General features: G+C 38.3%; 1 protein-coding gene across 3 annotated transcripts; it reads left to right on the top strand.

Annotated features, from left to right (window-relative positions):
- Window positions 1–7,118: 7,118 nt before the first annotated feature.
- Il1a (interleukin 1 alpha) lies at window positions 7,119–17,027 on the top strand. 3 transcript variants are annotated; one of them, XM_004844529.3, is made up of 7 exons: window positions 7,119–7,202; window positions 7,841–7,895; window positions 8,797–8,845; window positions 10,050–10,278; window positions 11,829–12,002; window positions 13,158–13,285; window positions 15,488–17,023. In XM_004844529.3, the coding sequence occupies exons 2-7, from the start codon at window positions 7,849–7,851 to the stop codon at window positions 15,674–15,676; spliced, it is 816 nt and encodes a 271-aa protein (XP_004844586.1). In that variant the 5' UTR covers window positions 7,119–7,202; window positions 7,841–7,848; the 3' UTR covers window positions 15,677–17,023. The 3 variants fall into 3 exon arrangements, with proteins under 3 accessions (XP_004844586.1, XP_021113825.1, XP_087060360.1); XM_021258166.2 differs by having other exon boundaries at window positions 7,151–7,202; window positions 8,719–8,845; window positions 15,488–17,027; XM_087204234.1 differs by lacking the exon at window positions 7,119–7,202 and having other exon boundaries at window positions 7,215–7,895; window positions 8,719–8,845; window positions 15,488–17,027.
- The last annotated feature ends 400 nt before the right edge of the window (window positions 17,028–17,427 follow it).

The raw sequence follows: 17,427 nt of genomic DNA, 5'->3' as shown, positions 1-17,427 counted from the left end.
ACATTAAAGGAAGAGTGCACAAAGGGAAAGTTACAATCATATTTTTTCCATGGACATTTATTTTCTTATCAAAATGCTCCAAAATTTGTCCAGACTTTAAGTCTCAGACCTAAATTTCCTTTTCTTGAGGGTAGTGAAGGGCCTTTAGGGTCTTTTGCATGTACCCAGCTTTCTAGAAAACAAAACCAAGTCATGATCACTTGGAAGGTGTGGCAAAATGGCCATTTCCTTCTAATTTGTCAGCAACTATTGTATATTTTTGTACTAGAAAAGGAACTTATTTCCTTTCATATCCAAAATAACAAGTCAAAATGTGCCTTGGAAGTAATGAAGAAGAAAAGTAGAATTTAGCATTTTTCCATTTGTGACTCAACCATGAATAGACAGAAATATTCTACAAAAGTGTGAATAATGAGTCTAGGAACCAAATGGTATGCAACCCCAGTATCTCAGAAGCACAAGGGGACCATGAGGTAAAGCATGTTCATCTTCAGGATAGTCGTGAAATCTAGAATGGACAACTAGGGCTAGAAGATTCCCAGCAATTATCCAGTCCAATCTTCTCCCTCTATCTACAAAGGAAGTTTAGAGGTACATGGGAATTCCTGAAGGTCACACAGATGATCAAAATCACAGCCAAGGTGAAAATCTAAATCACACCCGGAAATTCCTGCCCTATACCACAATTGCTCCAATCAGAGCCCCATCTTTGTCTGCAGGCAGGAGTGGGCACCAAGAAGTGGAAGGAGAGAGCCATAACTGGGCATAAAGACTGTTTCTGTTCACTATATGAACACAGAAAATATCAACTTCACATTAGATCAAATGCTTATATTTATCTTTATAAAAATGCTTTGAAGTACTACAAAGTACCAGATAAATGTTAGATTATTCATGTAATTATTATATGGTTTGCCCGGCATATTAATTCAACAGTACAAACTTTATTATGACCCATTCTGTTTTCACAGTTAATTTATCTTTATATCCAGAATCCAAATTCAGCCAAAATGAAAGCATCTGATTGGGTTCTTAATTTGTCTTACTAGAAATTCCTCTCCCAGAGGGCAGAGAATATGACAAGAGGAATAATAATATAGGCACAGTTCTGTCCAAGAAGAAATTGATTGTACCAAACAGGAATCCTGAAAAAATGTATGTCATCCTGGTCTGTGGTAAAGAAGAGGAGGAGAGTCATACATAGCATTAGTCAGCATAGGTTAGGTTGTACCACAGAAACAAAATCTGAAATCTCTGAGATTATCATAATTAAAGATTTGTTTCTCGTTCATGCAAAGTCTGATACAGGATGTTCTATTCTCATGCATTTGCAGCCATACCTCACCCATGTGTAACCACACTTTCTGGAACATGTTACTTCCAAAATTGCTGCATCAGAGGAAGTTGTGCATGACGAAAGCACATATTGGCCCCTGACTACATCAGTAGAGGAGTGTAGTAAATCACCTATCAATCACTTCCTGCACACAGCTCATTGGCCACAATAAACAATATGTTCTCAATCTACCCTTCATGGATGACCAGGAAATGGAGACAGACATGAATGAAGTAATCCTACAAATGAGCAGATGGTTATTTAGTGAGTTATTTACTCTGTACCATCTCTATGTTCTCTATCTAGATTTCAAAAAAGCAAATACCAAAAAAGTTCAGAGTACCTCAGTTGTCTCAAAAGAAGTCTAAGTAAGCCTTGAAAAAAGAAAGACTGAGGGCCAGGGATTTAGCTCAGTGGTTTCACCGCCTGCTGCGCAAGCCCAAGGACCCGAGTTCAATCCCCGGAACCAAAAAAAAAAAAAAAGAAAAAGAAAGACTGAAAGAAAACAATACATTAAAAGAGTAGTCATAATCTCTCTAGTTATTAAATTGTGGATTTTACTGTCATCTTTATTATTTACAATTACCTAGCATAGCAATATTTCATAAACAATTTTTGAATCCAAGAAATACAATTATTTTTTGAAATTGAGAAACAAGTTCAGGCCACAGATAACTATGACTCTAATGAGGAACATGATTCAAAAAGAAAAAGAAATTTATTTTAAAATTCACTTCTGATTAGATGAACACGATTAGCCACAAGAAGAAAACTAAGAGACAGGCAAGCTCTCTGATTAACTAATTTTTACATGACAGGAAGCTCTCTGATTAACTAATTTTTAAAGAGCATGGAGGGAAGAAGGCAAAGAGAAGACACAGCCTTCTTAGTTACCATCTCAAGAGAAGATGGAAAGGAAATTTAGAAAAGAAAAAAGCACCAAAATCAGGGAAGAAATGAACTACAGCAAAGAGAAGAGGTCACAACTAGAGAGGGATTTGCTGGCTGAATGTGCAACCATTACTTCCTGCTACAAGTTTCCAACAACTTGAATTTCTCCCGTTCCTCCCAGCCATTGCCATCCCTCTGCTCCATGAATTCCGAGAGCACCTGCAGTCTTGGTCACACAAGTTTGAGTTAAAGCAGCAAGACTGTTTTTCATATATGCCTTGTGGAAACATTGTTATTTCTCTATATAATTCCTATACTTTGTCTACTGCTTTCCAATCTCAAAATTGTTTCCAAACACAAAGGTGATCTTTAAAAGTATAGCACCTACGACCTGAGACCTTACAGGCCCTACACAAGGCCCTACCCATTTGGATCCTGTTTTTCTCTCCCTCTTCACCTCACCAACTCACCTCCTACCACCTGCCTCTCTGAGCTCCAGACTCATGATCTACTTCCATAAACTTGACACCCATGCTTTGCTTAGCCTGAAATGTTCCCTCTTCTGTCTCCACTGAATAACCTTCTGCTAGCCTAAGACTACCAGGTCTGTTTCATGTCCTTTCAGTATTCATCCTGGGTTGTGATTATCTACTAGTTAGGGGATCCTGGCTGAGGATTCTCAGTCAGCTTTCAGTATGCATGAACCATAGCTGGTTTTGCTCACTTAATGAGAAGTAAACACTCAAAAAGTTCAGAATATCCCAATATTATTTCAATCTTTGTAACTCCTTTGTTATTTACAAGTGAGAATCATGGGAGAGATTATTTCTTCACCTTTCTCCTCTTTGCGGAAGAGGAGATGCCCAATGTCACCAAGTAATAGGATATTTTGATCTAGAAATCAATAAAGTGTCTTTTAATTTTATTTTCCACTCTCATATAAATTCTCCATGTGACTTTGGGGCAACACTTCCCCTCTAAAACTGTTTCCTCTTTTGTAAAATCAAGACTTTAAGACCTAAAATTTTAGGTGATCTCCAAAGTGCACCTTTCTCTAACACATATTTCCAGGAACTTCGGTACACTAAGACAAAGCAAAAGAAATAAAACTTAATTTAAAAGAACACACAGGGAAAAAGAGGCCACACCAAGGAAAAGAGAAGGCTTTGTGGTTGATAGAGTTAAACTCTGGTATCTGAATCCTACTTCTGCAATTTGGTAGCCTTGTAACCTTGGTCTGATTGCTTAATTTCTCTAGACCTTGACTTCCTCTTCTGTACCATGTAATAAGAATGCCTCACAGGTTTGATGATAGGATTAAACAAGAAAATGGATTATAACTCCCAGCACATGGTAAGCAACCATGCTGTCTTTTCCTCCTCCCTGGCTGTCATGGAATTAAGAAGCAGATTATAACTAAATAGGATGTGAGTTGAGACAAAAGGTTCAATTTCCCTCCATATGATGGTTTATGCATGCTTTATTTCTCTGAAGGGGTTTATACTACCTGAAAAAAATACATCTGTCCCTAGTATCCACAGGGCATTAGTTCCAGGACCCCATCAACCCCTACAGATACCAAAATCCATGGATTTTATGTAAGTACCTTATAGACACCTTAGAATTTGCATAGATCCTATACACATCCCCCTATACAATCAAAATAATTTCTAGATAACTTATAGTACTTAGTATAATATAAATGGTATGAAAATAACTACCATAGTATATTATTTAGGGAGTATTGGCAAGAAAAATAGTCCATACATGTTCAGTACAGACACATTTTTTAAGTGTTTTCAATCTGTGGTTGCTTGAGTCTGGGGTAGATAATCAATGGATACATGCAGTCAAATTTTCCCCAGAAAATTCACAGAGAAATATTGTACTTTTCTCTACAATCAAGTGATTTCTGTTACATCTAAATGCGTGTAACAATTTTAAAGTTGCTTCCAAAGATCTTTCCCGTTTTCATGGTACACTGATAAGACCACGCCTAGATTCACAGCCAGACTCCACCACTAACCATATACTCAATTATATAGATCACTGTGACCCTGATGTCTGTGTATCACAGAATAAAAGGAGATTTCATTGAAATAAAAGAAGGGCGGGAGAGATCTTTCCATTTTTTTCATGTGTATTTCATTTTTATAAGGATCCTAGAATCACTGAATGATAGAGTGTTTAAGGTGGGAAAAACCTCAAGAATGATTCATTTCCACTCTGTCACTTGGCACTGGTAATGATAAGAAACTCAAACATCTATATGTAGTGGAAAAAGAAGATTAGACTTGGAATCAGAAACCTGAGATGAAGTGCTGGCTCTGACTTTTTGTGACCTTAGATTGATCCCTTAACCTCTTCCAAGATGGTTTCCTCTCATAGGTCCAATCAGGATCCCAACCGAGAGTTCTTTGTGAACTGTGAAGCAATTGTCATATGGAAACTATCAAATTTCCTTGGATCCACAGCCTCTCAACTTATAAGTATATTCACTCATCCACACATACACAACATTTCATCTGGCATACTTAATTTTGTGGGCCATAAAAGAAAAATGCTGATACCTAGCAAAACCTGTGATACAGAATAAGTGCACAATACTATTTTTCTGAATTATTTAGGTGACAGTGAGTCAAAAAGAGCTTTCCTTTTTTTTGCTACTAGGGATCGTACTCGGGACCTTACGCTTGGGAGGCAGGCACAGGCGCCAATGAGCTAAATCTCCAGCCCCAGGAAGAGTTTTCTGAGTCCTCCTTAGAAAGTTGAGAGGTGTGGCATGAAGCCACTCAAAGTCCCTATCACACCACAGCCCCCCCACAACACACACACACACACACACACACACCATAGGACCCAGTAAAGAACCACTCGGTACATCCTTTCTCACTTCTCTAGAAGAAGTGGTCTGTTCAGTTTTGATTCACAGTCATAGAAAAGTAGCTCCATTCCTCCTCCCCCCAGAAAAAGTAAGGACCTCTCCCTCTCCAAGCCTCATCCACCTGTTTTTTTCCTTTTAAAACCACTTTCCAAGGAGGTAGTGTGAAGTGATAATTTGGATGATACATGACCCGAGTTGGCTGTTTCTCAACCAAACTCTCCTTGAGAAATTCAACAATCACATCTGGGAAATTCTCTATAGCACAAGGAATGAAGATGGGGACAGGCTGGGTGTTGCCACAGCTGGTAGAACCAAGGGTGTTTTCCTGGATTACCAAAGAGATCCTATGTACTGTTCCCAGAAGCTAAGTATCTTCAGGGTTTCAATGGTGGCCTTCACCTAAAACTTTCCTCCCTGTTGAAGTTGTAAAACTAGTATTTTCATGAGAACTCTATTTTCTTCAGGGAACTGAGGCATTCCAGAGATGACTAGACAGGTTCTCAAAGTGACTGAAGCCATCATTAGTGTTATTATTTTTGTTTAGTTGCATCTCCATAGCAGCCCACATTCACAATGTGCTCTGCAATTGTGTCTTAGTAATAGTTCTCACAAGATGCCCAGGAGGCAGAGGGGGTGACCAAGGTTAACATTTCTGTGCTGCTCAAAGGGAAACCAAGGTAAGCAGAAATGTGGAGGGTTCCTTGGCTGCCATCTGTGTTCACACAGGATCTGTTCTGAGACACCAAGTTTCTGCCCCAATCTGGTCCTGCACTGACACATCCTGAGTCCAGGGAGCCACTTATCTCTGTTTATAACACCAGAAGGAACTAGACTGGACAGCAGAATCAGAATCAGAGATTCTGCAAGTATACTACACCTCACTGATCATCTAACCAATCTTATTATTTACAGCTAAACAGACCCAAATAGAATACTCTATCCAACTCGCATAAACCACTTGACTCCCAGTTCTGTGTTTTTTGGCTTTTTATGCCACATTTCAATGCCTAACTTTTCTCTCTTTACCTATTTTTCCTTTCCTCTTCCATCCATTCCCTCTATCTAAAGTTTATGCAGCTGAAACTCCGACTAGGAAACATGAAACAGATTTGTTAAGAGTCTGATATTCTGTCACCTGATCTGGGCTGGCCTTGGGATACTGAAAAAGCAACACTGGGACAATGTCACATGTAGGACCCATGCTTTCCCTTCCCACAACCTACATTTCCTAACTGAGCCACTGGCTCTAGTGGGTGCTTTGCCCACGCCTCTCTGAGTGGACATCCATCCTCACCCACCTTGGCTTTCCCCAGGGAACACCAGAGCTGTCTTTAGGCTCTGGTACAGGGCCACCTTACTAACATGACTAGGGCTGGGAGTTCTCTCCTGAAGCTCTATCACATGTGTAGGAAATGTGTGGACACTTCTAAGGAGTAAGAGGGTGAAGACTTTGTTGGTCAAATACCAATTTTCTCTCCTCTGTCCTAATCTAACCATGTTGTCACTCCATACTCAGATAAACTTGTGCCACATTCAAGCAAGTATCCCCCTTCAGAAACAAATGGTTCATTTTCCTCAAATGCCACCCCATAGCTGCCAGTAGCTATCAATTATTCTGCCAATTTACACTCAACCCTGGGACACAATAAACAAAATCAAGCCAAAACATGAAGTACAGCTACCCAGCTTCTCTCTAACTCTGGTAATCTATAATCCTGATTCAGGGATTTCTTCCTTCCTACTACATCATTTATTTTTAGAAATTTGATAAGCTTCCTGCTGTTCTTCCCTTTTTCTAGGACTACAATTATATGGAGCAAATAATAAATAAATGAGTTAAGTCAATAACTCCTGGAATCTTTGCAAACAGCAATATTACCAAGTATACAAGTATACAAGCTCTCATTATTCTGGCCAGTATCAAGTTGAATAAACATATAAAATAAAAAACAGATTTCCTGTAAATTCCGGGTGACACACTTAGGGCCACACCTACTTAGAGAGACAATTATAAAAGGCAAAGAAGCCTGACTCAGGCTGGAGTTCCAAAGCAGTGAGGAAGTCATTTCATTGGCACTTGAGTCGGCAAAGGTATTGTCCTTACCACATCTTTAAGTGTTTTTATTTTCTCCTTTGTTGTCTTAAAAATATGGCCTCTTCCTTTTTTCTTTTCCTGTCCTTTCTTGATTTGGTGTATGAGCTAGAATTATACACCAGTTAGATTTAAGAAAATGGCTATCTTGTTTTACTGAAGGGGAAATGAAGGGCAGCCAGAAAACTGGATTTATCTAAGGACATCTGTGGGTACAGCCAAGTCTTCCTCTGTGGGAGGAATTTTCTACCACCAAGAACTATTAAGAGAAAACTGAACATTTCTGTTTCTCTCTTGCATCTGTATAAAGTGAATATCTCTTTCTTGTGGCTTTATTTCTTTTAAGCTATCCAAGCATTGATTGCATGACTACTATGTGCAATGCATAGAGTTGGCTACATAAGGAATACCAAGATAAATAAAGCTTTCTAAAAGAGGTTTACAATCCAGTAGAAGAGGCAGATGCATATAAAATAATGCAAGAGAGTGAGCAGAAGAAGAATGGGGAAAATGCTGGGTGTGGCCTAAGTCAGTCAAAGGAGTTTCTTAAGAAGCACGAGGCAGAGGTAGTTGCCCTTCCTGGCATCTGGCTCATATGCTGGCTGAGCTGACAGCCACTGGTGTCTTCCTGTTGCAGAAGTCAAGATGGCCGAAATTCCGAACCTGTTCGAAGACCTGAAGAGCTGTTACAGGTAGAAAATAGATTCTATCTCTTGTGATTTAATGGGAGGTTCGAGGCTTATTAGAATGTAGCTAGGAGTTACAATGGCCAGCATGGGATTGGGCTGGCAGAGGCTATGGAAAAGCATACTGTCAGCTTCATAAAACACCAAGGAGAACTAAGTATGCAGTATGTTAAACTGAGGTGAACATTATAGAAAAGTTATTTTTGAGGTCTGCTGGGTCCTATGTGAATTTCAACATCAACTTAGATACAGCCTCAACTGAGTCCACATGCCCTGTTACGGTAATGGGTTTTAATGTATGGTGTGCAAGAGAATCTATTCTCAGGAGAGCTGAATCTCTGTTGGGAGAGGAGATAACTCCCCAGCAATTTGAGTACATCAGTGTACATACAAAGTCAAACTTCATTCAGATACAGAAGAGACATAAACCAAGAGTTAGTTACAGGACATTTTGAACTAACATTATGTTCCCATTACCTATAGTAATTATGAACACAAACTAAGCTACCAAGATGTTGTCTGGATATTTTTCCAAGTATTAATTATTAAATCTATTCTAGTAAATACATGAAAGTAGTGTGTGTGTTACAGAGGATCTATGTAGTGTTTCAAAAGTATTTCTGTTCTTGAAGAACTTTTTCCTGTGAAATCAAATTAAAACTCTTCAAGTTGTTAGCCAAATCCAGATTTTATACATAAAGTACAATGCTTGTTCTAATGATTACTAATTCCAAATTAATGAAGTATGAATTACTGTATATATGTGAATATATAGCTGTCCTTAATTTTCAATGATAACAGTAATGATTTGTGTGTGTTTCACCCAAAGCTAATGTGCTCATTAAAATTCAATGCTCAGTGACCATAGTGAAACAACTGAATTACATCCTCGTCACTTTTTTGACAGTGAAAATGAAGAATATGCTTCTGCCATTGACCATCTCTCTCTGAATCAGGTAGGAAGATGATTGCTCCTCTTACAGGGCTGTTTTTCTCACGCTGCATATCCTTCACCAAAAGATCAAAACAGGGTGTTGAGCCTTAGATACTTTTGTTTTGTCCTCGCTAGAGGTCCAGAGACCAGGATTTCTTCATTACAAGTTAGACCTCTTGCTTGTCTACACTAATAGCTTACAGGACTCTTTGTGTTCTTCAGCTTTTACAAATCAGAGCATTACTATCCCAAAGCCCTGAAAACAAGAGTCTCTTGGGTCAGGCTTCTTTGGATGTCAGCTATGCCATCCTGGTGCAGCCCTTCTGGTCACTTCACCAGGGCTCTGTCTCCCAATGTGAAATGTTATGGTTGTCCTCTGATTCCAACATCAGAGGTTGGAAATAGCCCTCCCAACATAATGGCCCATGGAGCTGAGGTAAAAGAAGCAGGCCAGTTGGAGATGAGAAACTTGTCAACACTCACCCAGCTGTGTTATTTTCTGTGTCTGTGGTACTGGCTTTGAAAGCTGCTCCCAGAAGAGTACAGCCATCCCTAGGTATCACAGGCAATGGGTTCCAGGACCCCTGTGGAACCAATATCTGCAGATGCAAAAATCTGTTGCATATGCATTTGCAAATACCTTGCACATATCCTCCTGTGTACTTAATCATCTCTAAATTATTTATAATACCAACTTGGTATAAATGCTATGTAAGTAATTGTTGTACTGTGTTGTTTAGAAAATAATGAGACAAGAAGAAAGCTGTATATGTACAATACAGATGCAATTTATTTTCTCCAAATATTTTTGATCTGATGTTGGTTGAATCTCAAGATGCAAAACTCATGGATACAGAGGGCTGAATGTATTTCTGAAATATTTTAGAATGCTGTGAAATAGACATTTAACCCCCTGAGAGGGAACTCAGTGGAGGGCTATCACTCACTCAGATGATTTGTCAACTTGTTTCATTACAACATATCATTTTTGAGCCTGCAGATGGATGAAAATGTTTTCCTAAGAAATCACCTGCTTTCAGGGAAACAGGGCAAGAGGAAGAAGGGAAGGAGGGAAAAGGGGGTGGAAGAACTAAGGAAGCATGGGTTACCCAGGGCCAGAATGAAGAGCTTTCTTGATACATCCATTGAATACAGCTCCTACTGAAAAAAATTTCATTCTATGGCCACAGATAGCCTCTCAGTTGTCATTTTTTTCCTCCCCATAGAAATCCTTCTATGACACAAGCTATGGCCCACTTGACAAGAACTGCATGAATACATCCATGTCTCTGAGAACACTTGAAACCTCTGAAGCATCTGAGCTTACCTTCAAGAAGAACTTGGTGGTGGTGTCAACGTCAGCCCATGGGACAGTTCTGAAGAAGAGATGGCTGAGCTTAAATCAAACCATTACTAATGAAGATCTGGACGCCATCGCCAATGATCCAGAAGAAGGTAAGGAGTCAAACACAATGGTGCCCTTGTTTTTCAGTTTTAAGTAAATGGAGACAATAGAGCATAGGGGAAATAAAATCTACAGTCAGAAAAAAAAAAGAGAGAGAGAGAAAAAAAAAGACATTTTCCTTTACAAAGGAAAATGAATTTTTGCCCTTCTCTGGTGTGTGTAGGTGGGTTAGAAATAGCCTGAGTCTTGTATATTTATTTGTGAGCTCCTCTCTTGACCACATTGTAAAGGTCATAAGAATTTTAGCCTTTCCAGCAAAAGTGTGTATAGACTGCTAGTTGGTGACCTCTACTTACTAACTATACCTCATTTGGCATGTCATTTCATCTTCCTATGCTTTAGTTCCTTCTCCTGTAAATTGGAGATGATCAGAGTCCCTGCCTCATTGAACTGTTAACAAGATTACATGAGTCAATGCTTCCAAACTTCTGAACTAGAATAATGTCTGGTGCATAGTAACCACTCAAGAAATGTTAGCTGTTGCTACTACTATTACTGATGCAGCCAATACCACTGATTTACTAATGGCTGCACTAACTCTAAGCCTCACAACAATCTTACATTCTCATTTTACACATGACGAAATTAAGCTCACTGAGATAAGCAGCCTGCCCAAAGTCACACAGTCTGTGTGTGGGAGATGCTCAAATCTATTCAGCTTTGACTATTAAAATCATGGTTTTTCTTTCATGCCTTTACCATATATGTTTCCACATGACATATAAACCAATATTCCTGTTTTTAATATACACCTAAGCAATAATATACGTTCACCCAGAAAGTTTAAAAATACAAGAAAATATTTTTTAAAGAACATAAAAATCACTCATTTTTGCTACTTCAGAGTTTACCCCCACAAATACTACCATATGTTTCTTTAAAGTCTTTTCTTTATACAGACACACACAGGAACAAGCATATTTTACATTATCAAGAATATGCAATTTCATATCCAACCTTTTTCACCAAGGGCATCTTAGAGAATCAATTCTTCACCATCATAAGTAAAATGACAATGAGCATCTCTCTATCAATAAATCTTTATTTCCTTAAAATAGATGCCTAAAAGTGAAATTACTCAGAGCCACAAGGCTTTTGAGACAAACTACTTTCCAGAAAGAGGGATGGTACATGGACACCTTCAGTGAAAAATTATAATTTTTTTAAATGATAAATTTTTAATGTATTCATTTTTTCTCACAGTATAGTCACTTGAAAATATAGGTGGGAAATACTTGGGAGTCTTCCTGGTCACTTAGTAACCTCCAAACAACTCAAACTGAGAAAGTTGCACCAATAATCTCTCTTTTAAAAAAAAACACTATTGCCTGAGAAATTCGCTTTAAAAGAAGCAAATAAGTAAACCAAGACAAATCTTAGAATCAAATCTAGTATTAACTGATTTCACTTCTATCCCATTACTTGGATCGAACTGTTCCTAATGTCCCTTTCAGAGCTACTTTCTGTGCTCGGAATAGCATGTATATATCTTCTGTGTTTGTACCTAGATGTTAATCTGAACTTGTGATAATGGTTTTAGAAATCATCAAGCCGCAGTCAGCACCTCACACCCTCCAGAGCAATGTGAGATACAAATACATGAGGATTCTCAGGAAGGAATTTGTCCTAAGTGATTCCATTCATCAAAGTATAACTCTAGATGCGACGGGTCAATACCTCAGGGCTGTTGCATTAACTGACCTGAGCCAGGAAGGTAAATGGTCAACTTGTTACCCTCCTCTCCTTTTATTTCTTTCAAGCATTCTGATTTCAAAGAATGAACCTCCCTAGAACCTTGACTTTGCACAATACCAGAATAAGATGAAACACATCCCCCCATCCCAACTCCTGGTAAAAAATCCCAAAGACAGAAATTTCAGCCAAACTACAGATTCCACAAGACAAGAGTTTCCCTGAGAACAATGAGGGGAACACAAAGCTTTCTGGCATCCTCTCTCCTTGGCTCTTGTAGATATTCTTACCTTCTGATTTTAAAGATGAAGAACCTGAGTGTCAGAAATATTAAATGACTTACTCAAATTCACCCAGAAGCCAATGAGGAGCAATCACTGTCCATTAAAAATCCTAAAAATCAAACTTAGAAATAACACCGAACTGGGAAGATTTCTGTTATTCTTGATAACTGAGTTGTGAGGCAAAGTAACCAATAAGCTGTAATGTGTTCAAAAGAATGAAATTTATTATGTCTAAAAAATTTATCACATACTGACATAGTATATGTAATTGCTATTTTCAATAGCACTTTTCAATCATGTTGCTATGTTGATCCTCCCATGGATTTTCTTTTTTCTTTTCTTTTTTTTAAGCAGTGCTGGGGACTGAATACAAGGTTTGCACAGTGAGCTACATCCCCAGCCCTTTTTATATTTTTATTTTTTATTTTGATATAGGGCCTTTCTGAGCTGCCCAGGATGGGCTCAAACTTGTGGTACTCTGCCTCAGCCTCCCAGAACGCTGGGACTGCAGGCATGTGCCACCAAGAAATTGAACTACTTTTTCATATGCATGTGTCACGTTTCTTGACTTTCCACTCTTTAGCTCATTATGAACTCATGAACTAACAAATGATAGTCTTATCCCACAAACATAACAAGACCCAACAAATATTTATTCATCCCCTAAGTATTCCATCAACATAGGAAATGCTAAAAACATTAACTATTACCTGCCTGATAAATATGTGGATATTGAAAAGGATACAGAGATATGCAAAGTTCTATTTCTGAATTCCGAGTATTTATTTACTCTGGAGTTGGGAACCTAATTACACACACACACACAATCTGCATAAACATTTGATTTTATAAAAATACAATGAATTCACTTTCTTTTTGGCTCTTCTCTTTAGCTGTGAAATTTGACATGGGTGGCTACATATCAGCAACAGATGATAATACAAATCCTGTGACTTTAAGAATCTCAAAAACCCGACTGTTTGTGAGTGCCCAAGAAGAAGACCAGCCCATGTTGCTGAAGGTCAGTTTCCCCAGTCTCCAGCTTACCCTCATTACTTCCCATTTATGCTCCTAGAATGGTGTCACAGTCCTCTTCCCTTTCTTCCACATCCCTCCCCCATACTCTACCCCCATCTGACTTCTTACCTATCCTCAGAGGCAAAATCTGGGCAGAATCTATGAGAGGGGCAATGGAGGTGGCAAAGAAAATAAGATAAATTACTTCCTTTTGCTTTTCCTGACCCTATTCACTTCTCATCCCAGGGCATCCATGTATTCCACAAATCTTTATTGACAATATTACCTGACTACATGACACCTGACATTAGGACAATGTGGTCTGCCTCCAAGAAACTTAGTGAGCCATCTGAGATCAGAGAGGAATGACCACCTGTCAAGGGCCACAAATAAAAAAGTGGGAAACCAAGATTCAAACCCTGACCTTCTCTTCTCTCTCCTGTGCCTCTCCCTTTTTATGAGTGCTATTATTACCCCTCATCACAGCCCCTCTCATCTTCTCTCCTACTATCCCCCTCAAACACACACACACACACACACACACACACACACACAATATAGCCTTATAGCCTTAAGTATTTTCTCTACTGGTAAGTAGTTAATTTTCATTCAATAAATGTATAACCCAATGCCTCCTGCCCCAATTAGAATTTATGGATCAAGTCAAATAAAAATGATGTCCATAGAATGGGGCCATAGCTTTACTTAGGAATTCATTCAACAAATATTATTTAGTGAGTGCCTTCTACTTGTCAAGCACAGTGCCTACTGCTGTAAGGACAGTTGTATATCAAAGTCCCTATCTCTTTAGCCTTCTGGGACCAAGTCAAATGACCGGCAAAAAGTGCAAGGTACTGTAAAGAAACTGAATAGGGCTCAAAGAGAGTAAAATGGCAGCATGTTATTTATCTGGAGTAGCAAAAGCAGAGTTGAGAATTGCTGGTAGAAAAGATCATACCATACAAGAGGATTAGTAGGGTGGGGCATTCTAAACAGAAGAGCCTACAGGCACCTAACCCCTAGCTTCATGAGCTTAAAGTCCAGCTCCAGGAATGTGGGAAATTGTGAGGAAGAAAGATATGCAGGGGCAATGCTTATAGGATTTGCATTTGGATTTCATTTGAAGTACAATGAAAAGCCATTAAAAAGTTTCAGATAGTGCAATGTCCTGACCTACTTATATTTCTTAAATGAAGACTATACCAGTATAGAGAAAGCAGAGAGCCCAATTAAGAGGTTATGACTGTAGTTGTGGAATAGGATAAAGTGGAAAGAAATGGAATTGGATTATATTTTGGAGATGAAACAACAGGAAGAAGAGGAGAGACTTGATTTGCTGAGATGGAAAAAACTAGCAGAGGAATAAGCTTGGGTAATAAAATCATTGCCGACACTGAAAATCCCAAGGAAACCTCAGAAGGATATTTACTAGTTTTAGATTAAAAAGAGTAGGAAAGGAGCAACTAAGCATGGAATGTGAAATTCATTTTTCCATGAAAGAATCGTTAGATTCTATACTTAGGAAGAATATAATTTAAAGAGATTGTATCCAAAGTGTTCAGATGCTGATCTATCTGGGATGGGACAGTGGTGTGTGTGTGTGTGCGTGTGTGTGTGTGTGTGTGTGTGTGTGTGTAACCTTTAATTGTTTTAAATAAATGTGAAGATGAATGTGATCTAAATGCTAAATTGTTTTCCCAAAAGTATGATTTGCACACTTAGAGGTTAAAATGCTTAAAGGCGTTAGAATAGTTGGTGCTCAGATTTGAAGAAAATGCCTTATGCCTATGTTGAAGGCAGGACACAAACAATGTTTCATCCCCCCCTGCCCAGAGAAACTAGTTCCATTGGCAATCTTCATGACTAATTTAGATTTCTCTCCAACTAATGAATAAACTAGGTCATACATCTAATTAGCATGTAATAAATGCTTGATGAATGAAGAACATGTATCATCATTTTAGAGTCATAGTCCTAACATGCTGTTTCTGGGCCAGGGATTTAGCTCAGTGGTTCTGCCACCTGCCTCGAAAGCGCAAGGTCCTGAGTTTGATCCCTGGCACCAAAAAAATAAATAAATACATAAATAAAATAAAAATACACGTGCTATTTCTAAAAAGAAGCCAAATGTCAGAGGATTGGGCTTCAGTTTTTTTTGTCTAGCATCTTCTTGTTCTCTAATATAATTCTCTTCTCTTTATCATAGGAGATGCCTGAGACACCAAAAATCATCACAGGTAATGAGCTCAACCTGCTCTTCTTCTGGGAAAATGAAAGAGGTCATAACTTCTTCAGGTCAGCTGCCAATTCAGAGCTGCTCATTGCCACAAAGGAAGACAGTCTGGTGCACATGGCCAGGGGATCATCCTCTATGACAGACTTTCAGATATCCTAAAACCAGAGTCGACTCTGGATGTACCATATTAGTCTGTATGTACTATGTACATGAAGAAGTCAAACTCGTTACTCTTACTCATTTGCTGAGCATGTGCTGAGCCTTTGTAATTCTAAATGAATGTTTACCCTCTTTGTAAGAGAAGGGAATATCTAACAGACCCAACATTAACATATAATGCTATTTGTTATTTAAAGAACACCCTATACTTTGCACAGTACCAATCATTTTAATTATCATTCTTCATAACATTCGTAGGAGGACCAGGGCTACTGACTGCAGCTACCAAAAAGATTCTCCTCATATTACAGACAGGTTAGCCAAGGCATAAGAAAACTAAAAAATACACAAATAGCAGTTGGAATGAGAAGCTACAGGCCTAGGATTTCATTCCAACTTTGTGCCTTCTGCTTCTAAATTACTGATAGACTTTTGGGGGGGGGGGGGGTACCGGGGATTGAACTCAGGTCCCTGTGCTTGCAAGGCAGGCAGTGAAGCCACTGAGCTAAATCCCCGGCCCTGATAGACTTTTAGTCAACTAGGAATAGTTACTGGGATCTCAGTTTTATCATTTTCAAAAGGGAGAGAATGATACCTATGTCTTTCCTGCCTCAGTGTTTTTTTATCTCAAATAGTAAGGTCATTTTAGTCAAATAAGTCTTGAAGCTGAGCCTCAAGAAGAAGACAGACCACAGAATGTTATTTTTAAGTTATTTATATATGTATTTATTAACATATTTAAGATAATTATATTATTATATTTATGGAGGCCCTTTGCATCCTCTGAGTGTGACCAGACATGCTCAACAACAGTAGAGTTTCTAGGCTGAGTGAGTTAGATGGAGTACTCCACAGCACTTATGTCCAAGTACTTTCTCCATAGCCATGAATTTCTTCATTCTAGTACTTAAGAGCCCTATAATTATGACAATAAATTTACATTAATTCTTTTGTTTGTTTGAGATGATAATTGAACCAATATTTCATTCTTGCCTTGGTATTCTTAGGTCATTCAACTTCATGTATAATTAAATTCCACTAACTAAATAAAATGGGAGCATTTTAACTTTAGCAATCATGAGACCACTGTTATCTAAACTTTCTTTTCTGAAATGTAATCATCTCAATCATAAATGAATAAAACAATAAATTTGATTGGACACACAGTTATTTGTTGTCTTCTGTATTTTGTCTTTGGAGGGACATTTTTGGTCGTGTTTTGTGTGTAAAAGGAAGTTAGTTTTCTTATTTGTTGTCGTCATCACAATTTTAGTGCATGGTAATTAGGAACAAATAGTAAAAGTTCACATAAATAATTATACTTAGTATCACTTTACAAAAGCAAGCCAAGACTTTATAATGCTTCTCACCTTTATTAGCTGCCAGTGTACATAAATGGAATTAAGAATGATATTTCCAGGTTTGGTTAAAGCTCACTGAACATGCATTTATATATCCCTACACTGAACATATGTTCATGTATTCATACAAGCGCATACATTGTCACCCTAAAAACAACTAACAGATCCATTTGGAGAGTGTGGATACAAGATATATTGAGTTGGAAAAAAGTTTAAATCAAGAGAAGTTAGAATAGGATGTGGAGGAGTAGTTCAAGATAATCCTGTTTCCTAGTACTGAAGACTAGATGATCAGTAGTATTTTAATCAGTATATTTTGGTAGTAATAAAAGTTCTTCTCCATTCCAGGATGAGGTAGAAGTGCATAATTTTAGACACACATATGAGCTA

The sequence above is a fragment of the Heterocephalus glaber genome, unplaced genomic scaffold (assembly GCF_053883595.1).
Source record: "Heterocephalus glaber isolate CG9 unplaced genomic scaffold, H.glaber_assembly_v1.0 deba00000470, whole genome shotgun sequence".
NCBI lineage: Eukaryota > Metazoa > Chordata > Mammalia > Rodentia > Bathyergidae > Heterocephalus > Heterocephalus glaber.
Note: the sequence above shows the minus strand (reverse complement) of the source record. Positions and strands in the feature narration are given on the sequence as shown.